Source organism: Fulmarus glacialis, unplaced genomic scaffold (genome assembly GCF_000690835.1).
Source record: "Fulmarus glacialis isolate BGI_N327 unplaced genomic scaffold, ASM69083v1 scaffold3150, whole genome shotgun sequence".
Taxonomy (NCBI): Eukaryota; Metazoa; Chordata; class Aves; order Procellariiformes; family Procellariidae; genus Fulmarus; species Fulmarus glacialis.
In genome coordinates, this window is record NW_009189403.1 from 135,281 (window position 1) to 144,447 (window position 9,167).

Consider the following 9,167-nt stretch of genomic DNA (forward strand, 5'->3'; position numbering starts at 1 on the left):
TCCAGAGCTTTTACATCAGCAAGTCCAACAAAAGGGAATTTGCCTTTTGCTGGAGATTGAAACTTGTAAAATACTGCGCTGCCACAGGCCATGAAGCAGAATAATACGGGAAAAGGAGGAATCGTGGTAATCACTCCTCAATGTCATGAGATTATTCTTGCCATCACCTGATCACTATGCGACAAATAAGGGAGAAACATATCCGGTTTACACAGTTGGTATATGGCGTTCCAGGGTTAAGTATGATAAATAGCACACCAAGATTTTGTATCTGGATCGCAGTCTCTGAGCCTGGTCCTTCAACTGCAGAGACATGCAAGAGCAGCAAACCTTCTCTTTACCCTGCCCAGCACTGTTCAAGCACTCCCTGACTTAGGATAAAATAGCTTTGACATATGTGCTAATGATATCCTTCCAGCATCCTGCAAGCCCTAGGGTCCCTAAGGCATGCAAAATACCTCTGAAACCACAGTGTATTGATAACAGTCAACTCTTGCTTCTCAATAATCTCCCCAAAAACCTGGGCAACTGGAAGAGCCCATGGGAGATACCAGACATCAGTCCAAGGGACAATTTCCTGACAGCATCAATCAAACACTTCCTTGCCCAAATGCACCATGGCTGTCAAGACCAGTGCTACATGGCCCAGCATGCAACTCACTGAGTTTTTTTACTACTAAGCTACGCTAGCTTTACAGGTAAGCTGATATGCAGATTATTTTCAGCATAGGAACGACTTACTGAGTAATTGAAAGAAATAAAATAATCCACTTCAGTGAAAGGGTTTCTATATTAAGTACGTTTTACATTTATGATTTAGGCATGAGCCTGACCCAAAGCCCAGTGACAGATTTCCCTGGCTTTGGAATAAAGCCCGGCTTTTGCTCCGGTGGGGCCAAGAGCGGCAGGAGTACAGCACCGATGAAAACCTGTGCAGGAGGAGTTACAGGAGCCCTGGTAGCAACCACAGCAGGGTGAGCAGGCAGCCTAGATATTATCCAGGCTGGAAAAATCAATGAGCAGCTCTGGCAGCGCCTGTACACCAAAGCTGAGCTAATAAAAACAAATCCCAGGGAATGTCAGCTTATGACAGAATGGCTCTCCCCGAGATGAACAGCCATTTCCTCCCTTATTAAAAACATCAGTAGAAGAAAACAGCAGCCAAACCGAGCTGCCAGCAGCAAAGGACACATTCCTTTGCCTAATCTGTCCCTCCAGGAATGGAAAGAGTAATATGTTTGGGGGTGGAGGAATAAGCAAGCAGTAAATAAAAACACAGTGTCATCAACTAGCTCAGATACGACCACTCGGTGCCCAGTGGGAGCTGGCAGTGTGCTGGGCTGGGCAGAGACCCAAGTGGGACAGGTTTGAACTCCTGTGCATTGCTGACGCTGCTCCTCGGATTTGTAGCTATCTGGGGCCGTGCGGGTTCCCTCTGCCCTTTTTCCCCCATCGCTGGTGTTGAGAGAGGATTACTGCTACGACCTGGCTGTAATGCTTTGTGGCTAAGTGCAAAGGGCTACTTAAGAAGCAAATGGTTTTGTAGATGTGCCAAAAGCATCAGCTGGGCTACATGGACCAGGAGGAAACCCGAAGGGGTCCCGCAGTGCGTCTGGGCCGGCTAATGGCATCGCCTGCCCTGGCTGTGCAGGCATGAGAGGTTTTAAGGGGTCTTTCCCCCCTCTGTGGCCAAGAGGGATATGTGCTGGGGGGATCCCACTGCTTTAGCACCCATCCTCTCCCTCTTCCTCAAGGATGCACTGAGGGAGGCAGGCAGCTCCACCCCACAGTGGACACGGCATCTACAGACCTGGTACATATCCCCTCTGTGCTCTGCAAAGGCGATGCTGTCAGGGGCACCATCAGGTCCTAACCCAGGAATAAAGAGAGCCTAATCCCCACCTGAAGCTCCTGCGCAACATCACTGTCTTCTGACGATGGCCATTTAAAATAAGGCTGAGATCCCCAAGCACTCCTGCAAGGTGGTTTAGCCACCTTTCCTCTCCTTGCCTTAGTCCTCAGAGCTGCCTTCATATTCTGCACGGGCCATGCAGACCATCTTCCTCCTCCTCTGCCTTCCTCGGCAAGATGAAGGCCTCCTAGCAGAACCCTTTCCCACAAACTTCTCCCCAAAATGCAACAGCCTTCCAGTGACTGCCAGAAGCAGCAGCCAGCGCAAGCCACAAAAACTCCCATGGCCAGAATAAAGCGATAAGGGGGCAGGTGTGCACAGAGAAATGGGTACAGACCTCACCTCGCCATGTGTTACAAACACTACCGTGGATATGGCGTGTGGCAAGAGCCCAGTGCTTCCATCGTACTGACTGACACCGCTGCACCTCAGATGCAGTTGAGGTGAGATTCAGTTGTGGAGAGGAGCGGATTAGAACAATAATTGCATCCATCGTCCTGCCCTCCCGTGCTGGCTGGATTTAGTAAAGCGGCACAGCTCTGCTTACTCATAAGGCATCTCCAACCTGAGAAATGAGCTATGGCGGCTGTGCCAAACTCAGTGTAGACATCTACCCAGCCAAGCTGCCGGCTTGTAATTTCAGTTCCTGGAAAAAATCTGGTCACAGCATAGTCAGCTTCTGCTGTTGCACCGATGGTCTTACCCAGCCCGGTGCCAGGAGACAGCTGGGACATGCTGTATTTTGAATTTTAAAATCTCATTGAAGACAAGCACATTTAATATCTTTTCTGCTTAATTAAAATAGTTCTTATTTAATAACATATTAGCATAAGTTACTTTTTGCAATGTGTAATATATCTTTTTTTTTGAGAATTAACCCCTTTGATGGTACAAAACGATTTGTCTTGGAAAATTCATTACATAGCGGTTTTAGTAATTTAATTCTGCAGTTAGGGTGTTTTTGCAATCCTGCACCCACTTCTGCTTTCATTCACTGCTGTTCAATCCCACAAGTGCTAATATATGGGATAAGCCAGCACTGCAATAACTTCAGCTTGCTCTTTATATCTGAAATGGCTGTATTGCTTTAGGCAATGGACCACTGCATTCCATTTAGACTTCATATATTTTTATTCCTTTCTCTCTTTAGCTTGCCTTACGCTTCCATTCCCCAAATAATTAGCATGGTGTAACGTGTTTGTGGTATAGAATAACAACTGAAAGCTTCCGACTAATTGCTACAGTTAAAACACCTTTCTTCCCTGCCCCCCCCCGCCCCTTGTTTTATTTATTTATTTATTTTTAAAAGAAGAGTAAGCTCTGGCATTCACTACATACTGATAGGCAACAATTATCTACACTGAGGTACCTTTGCTTATTCTGTTTTGGGTAGTTTTTTTAATTGCATTTTCCCACCAGCTCTGAACTTGTTTTCTGGCTGCATATTTTTGCCATGGTACATTTAAGATGCATCTGCTTATAATTAATATGATGCAACGCGCAAGCTTATATGAAAAACAGTTTGTAAATTTTGAATAATTCTGCAGCAATTACATAGGTAGAATGGCTTATTTAACTATGGGCTTTGTCCCATGGCATGGGACCCACCACGGTTTTACAGCATTTAAGGGTCATAACAAATATCCAACTGATTCAAACCATAGATAGATATTTAACACAGATCTCATCTATGTTAATCTCATAATTTAACAAAATATCTATAAGACTGTAATAATTTTCTCATAACACAGGCGAAATGAACTTCTTAGCTGATGAAAACAGTGATTTGTTTCCAGTCTTAAAATCTCTCTCCAAAGGGAGGTTCTCATTTTTCCTGGTAAATTGTCCAAAAGGGCAACGAATGCTGCAGTTCTGCAGGGTCATCCCTTGCCAGGAGGATGCATCAGCAAGGTCCAGCTCACAGGACATTACGGTCCTGCTGTCCTCTTCCCATGCTAGCTGGGGCTCTGACAGCAGCTGGAGGGGTACCTGCGGGTGCGGCTCCATCGCTCTTTCCAGCAGCTATGCATCCTGCCCATGTGCACAACAAGCTCTTGGTCTTGGGCACTGTTATTTACGCCACTGAAATATGTGGGCAAATAAGAAACTCTGGGCCTAACTAATTTTAACAGGTAGAAAGCACCTTCAAATTAAAATCTCCTCCTCTTAATTGGGTACTGTCCTGTTAAGACTGGAATTGATCCCAGCAACTTCTACTTTTGAAGCACACGAATAAATCCCTGCCGCCGTGGTCAGCCAATGTCATTTTCTGCCCCTTCGGACAAAGACATATTGCTGTTTCACGCTAGAGAGCCAGACGGCCATCAATCACCTCCTCAGCAGCGCTACCTTCCAGCTCCGCCTTGCCACATACGCTCTGCTAATAATTAAATCACAGCCCGTAACTCGCAGAGCAGCCACCGAGGTCTCCTCCGGAGAACACGCTCTTTCGCCATGCTACCAGGGAGGGAGATCATTCATGACCAGAAGTGACACTTGTCAAATTGGTGCTGGCTTTTGATTAAGGAGTAGGAGTCCGATGTCTGCTCCCCACGATGCCCGGTGTTCTGTCTCATTAGGTAGGCTGCTGTGGATACTCATTACACCAAAGGATGCTCCCTACAGATCCAAAAATCCGACAAACTGAAGTCAGTAAACTACAAATCTCAATTACAGGACAGAATTGTTTCTGTTGCAAAACTCCCAGAATATTATTAATTATTGTGTGTATGACAGTCCTCTTTAAGGATCCTAGTCACTGGCCAGAACACTGCTATAAGAGGTCCTGCACAAGCATGCAACATCCTTTCTCCAAGGATCATTCCACCTCCAAGAAGACTAAAAGGTCTTTGAGGCAAGGAATGCCTTTTTGTACAAGACACGAGACAACAAAATGGCTCAAAAGCATGCCTATGAGAGATGAATGCGAATCAATGAACAACAACAACCCCCATTTATTTTTAAACCTCCACCTTTCCAAACCAGCAGGTATTCTGCTGCCAAGACTTTAAAATCAACTCATTGCAACAGCATAAGGAATGTCATACAAGCCACCTCCCAGATCTGCCAAGAGCCACATGGCCAGCTCTAGCAGCAGACCGGAGCAGGATGGTGCTGCCAGGAAGAGCAAGGTGATGAGCAGCTGGAAGAAAGAGTTGCAGATGTTTGCAGGGTACACACCTGCCTTCGCCCTCAGACCAGGATGATTGCTAAAGCGGACATGCCAGGAAGCTGTCCGGTTGCATCACAGTCAACAAAGTGGAGCCAATTTGGCTCTTACAGCAATGATACTTTGGCTGCAGCCAAATGATAAAACATGACCTGAAAGTCTTGAGGGCACTCGTTAACACCCAGAAACACCCACCGGCTAATAGCACACTGGCTTGGCGCTCACGAAGCTTCCAGCTGTAGCTCTTTCCAACCTGTTGGCTGAGCATGGGTAAGCAACGGTCTCACATTCTCTTTCTGCAAGATGAGATAACACCAGTGCTACTAGTCTAATGAGGTTTGGGTGAAAAGCTGTGCAGACAAGGCTGACCTACTTGCAGTTTGGGAAGAGGCTCGTTCGGCGCTAGCCTGTATCTGCGCCATGCAGTAGGGATTGCCCTCATTCACATCAGTGGAGTGGAAAGCTATCTGCATTTCCCAGGTGCAACCTCTGACTTCAGTGACTCAGGTATATCTGTTAACTCCAGGCAGATGATAACGAGCCAAACACACATTTCTCTTGAAAATTCAAGCAGTTGTAGGAAACTGGCAAAAACCAGACTTGGACTGCAGAATGCCGTTAACCTGTAAACATGTGCTCTGAATAGGCCATTTCTTCAGATATCTCCCACGATAATGCCACAGCCATTTAATGGCATGTCTCCTGGACCAGTAGTGACTCCTGCAGAATACAATGGATATGTCATCCTGCAGCAGGAGCAGATCTATCCTGCCCCTCTCAGCTGGACTCAGTTGTTGTGGCAAATGTGCTGCCAGGCTCCCATTTCTTTTTTTGCAGAGCTTTGGTCATGCATGACGGTGCTTTAATATATATTTTTATTGTGGCTTTTCACATTCCTTTTCAGATTATCAAGTGAAACAAAAATATACAAAGGAGTGACACTGGAAGACTATTTGAGAAAATGTCTTTTAAAACCACAATAGCTTTTGCAGTTATGCAGCCATGGAAGTGGCTCTGAAATGTTCTGCCTGCATGGAAGATGCCAGATCCGTATCTAGCTCAGAGCCGTGGATTCTGCTGCAGTGCCAGGCACAAGGAATGGAGACACTGCAACACAGAAAATCACTAGGCCAAAATCCTTTGGGCATCAGGGCCTTCTCCTCCCCCTTCTACAGCAGCTGAGACTGTTCTCAACCAAAGACAGCCAAGACAGCTCAGGAAATGGAGGACCACCTCAACCATCCTCCTGTTCTTGAATAAAATCCCAAATGTGCACTTCACTCCCCAAGCCATTGCTACCATGAGGAACGCCTACTTTCAGGAGTAACTTCTTTAGCTCCTGTGGGGATAGTCATGTGGGAAGCCAGAATTACACCATGGACCTAAATGCAGGCAAGGGAACTAGCTGATCATGTACTGGCCTCTCGTAGATATACAGTCTATGCAGGATGGTATAAGGAGCTTCCCTTTTATGTGTAGCTTGCTGCCACATAGTGAGACGCAGAGAATATATCTTTTTCCCCTAGTTAGAAGCTGGAAAATACTTTTGGGTCCACACATGCACCTTACACAAACATGTGCAGCAATGTACCTGCAGCTGCTGCAAGCAGGACACACAACTTGCACCCCATGAGGCAGGCTCTGCATGCTTTGTCCCACCACACAGGGTGCTCACTACTCCCTGGTGGCACAGTGAGGACTCCACAAGCAAGGACCCAGCCAGGAGATGTTCTGCACCAGTAAGCAAAGGATGTGTCAACAGCTAATTCTGTTCACTTGTCATGCTCAGCTCAGAGCTGCCCATGCCAGGAGCTCAAGACAGGCTTTGCATTGGTGTGACTATCTCCTGTTTCATCATATACATGGAAGGAAGATTTACACCAGATGGTTTCTACTCTTAGAGTTACTGTCACACAGCAATTCCCCTACTCAGCTCCATTTGCAGTAACAAAATGGTGTTATATTGGCCACTTTTCCTGCCCAGTGCATTGGCAGCCTGTGAATCTGCAATGCCTACCTTAACTTCCACATGTGCCATCAGGACAGCAAAGTTGGTTAGGTGATTGCAGGAGCATGTGGTGTGCGTCTTGTTAGTTGTCAGTAGGCGACATCCCTGGGTGGACCAATACCCTGTCATTGTACGCTTTGTATAGCTCCAGAACGAACAGTTCGGATTGAAATTTTCTTCTGACTGCTGCAGGGAAGAAATTAATAAATGCAATAAAAATGACAGGGTTTCAGAGATTTCTAAATGCACTATTTTTTTTTTCCAGAGGCACTTTGTAACTCTCACCCTTTTAATTTTGGATAAACAATCAGCAGTGGTTTATACGTCAAGTGTTACCAGAGAAAGTTAGATTGTTGCTGCTCTCTTTGCTAATGCAAACTTAGTTCTTTGTTCTTGATTAATTTCAGCCATAGACTAAATCCAGCTCTTCAAAATCAGATTGCTTCATTTGCATTGCAGAGCAGAGAAATTAATTGCTTTAAGCAATCAACTTTTGCAATGACTGTGCTTGGCTAACAGGAGGACTAGCTGTCCTCTTTCACTGTAATTCCACTTTCCTCTAATATCCCCTGCCACCATGATAAAATAATATTATGGTCTATTCTAATATATTGGTAGTTTTTAATTACAGAATGACGTGTGTCAGCAACTGAGCAATGGGCATCAGCTCAAAGGAGACTCTTTCTTTACCTTTATTAATGCAATGTAAAAGAGACATTCTCCATAAATAACACAAAGTGCAAAGGAACAAATGTATAATTCAAAATCTAATCAAGGACTGCTGGGGGCCTCACATCAGCCAACTTTTGCATCACTTTGTTTTAGAAATCTAAAAAAAACAGAAGCGCTTTTCGAACTCACTCACCTTGATGTGCTTGACAGTAAACACCACGGGATCAGCCAGGTAAACTTTATTGCTGAACTCCTTGTTTATTGCTGCCGTGATGACAGGGGAGTTGACAATGACGGAGTGATTAGTTGACATTGCTTCTGTTCCCAACTTCATGCTCGCGTTCTCCGTGGAGAGATAGGTTCCCAAGTTGTTGTACAGCACAAAAGCCACCCTGATTTCACCTAGAAGAGCAGTAAGAGGTTAGATATCCAGGTCAGCGCACTGGGTTTTTTAGATAACTAATCTCTTCTCTGAACCAACTTTAAAACTTCCCTGTGAAAATGTGAAAGGACCAAGATGTGGCATACAAAAACTCACCTCCTCCTGCCAATCCCAATGAGCACCATGAGGTGCAACAAGCGGTCTATGGATAAGAAGGGCAGAGCTGCCTCCCTCAAAACAAAGTTGTATAAGCAAACAGATCGGCGGAGGACAGACAGAGAAGGTGGGCTTATTTTTGGCATCAGTGGGTGTAACTGGCTCCAGAGAAAAGAGGCCAGGTGGCCCATTTCCCACCTGACATAACACTTTATGCTCCAGGCTACGCTTGGGAAACATGTTTCGTTCTGGCCTGTTGCACAGATAGAGTATAAAACTATAATTTAGTCCATTAATAAATTAAGACTACCTCAGAAAAGTGTGGGGACAAATCTGGGAGAAGGAATCCAAAACTTTCCAACACAACTCCACTCTCACATGAAGGGTAAAACAAAATTGCAGAGATTTCATTAAAAAATCAAGAAAATTTCATTTTCTTGACTTGCCAATCAGATACCCCCTCTTCCTCAAAAAAACACCATTAGGGAGCCTGCAGAAAACCCAGGCTACCAGCCAACTGTTTTTAACTGAAACCACCCAGTTTGCCTTCTGTTTTGCACATTATTTCACAGGCTATAAATAAGAATTGAATGTGATTTGTTTGCCTTGATATGTATTAGTTGTTGGAAGGTATTTTTTTGTTTCTATAGGAATCACCCCAGCTTCTGAGGAAGGTGAAGCACTGATGACTCCAAAGGTCCCTCCCAACCTAAATCCTTCTATGATAATTTTATTTCTAGCTCTTTGGTGACCTCTGGGCGGGTGCCAAGCTGGTGCAAATTGATGGGGCTCTCCTGATTTGACCAGAACTCCAGTGATACCATGCTTAGAAATACCCTTAGACTTCCCCTTCCTCACTGCCAAAACA

At 45.2% G+C, this 9,167-nt stretch overlaps 1 protein-coding gene across 1 annotated transcript in view; it reads right to left on the bottom strand.

Annotated features, from left to right (window-relative positions):
• The window catches only part of LPHN3 (latrophilin 3), a gene marked incomplete at its 5' end in the record, with an annotated part of 87,390 nt that overhangs the window by 59,010 nt on the left and 19,213 nt on the right, over positions 1–9,167 (bottom strand). The window contains 2 exons of the mRNA XM_009581750.1: positions 7,099–7,275; positions 7,955–8,163. Coding sequence (XP_009580045.1) covers positions 7,099–7,275; positions 7,955–8,163 — 386 coding nt within the window. The remainder of the gene's footprint in view (positions 1–7,098; positions 7,276–7,954; positions 8,164–9,167) is intronic.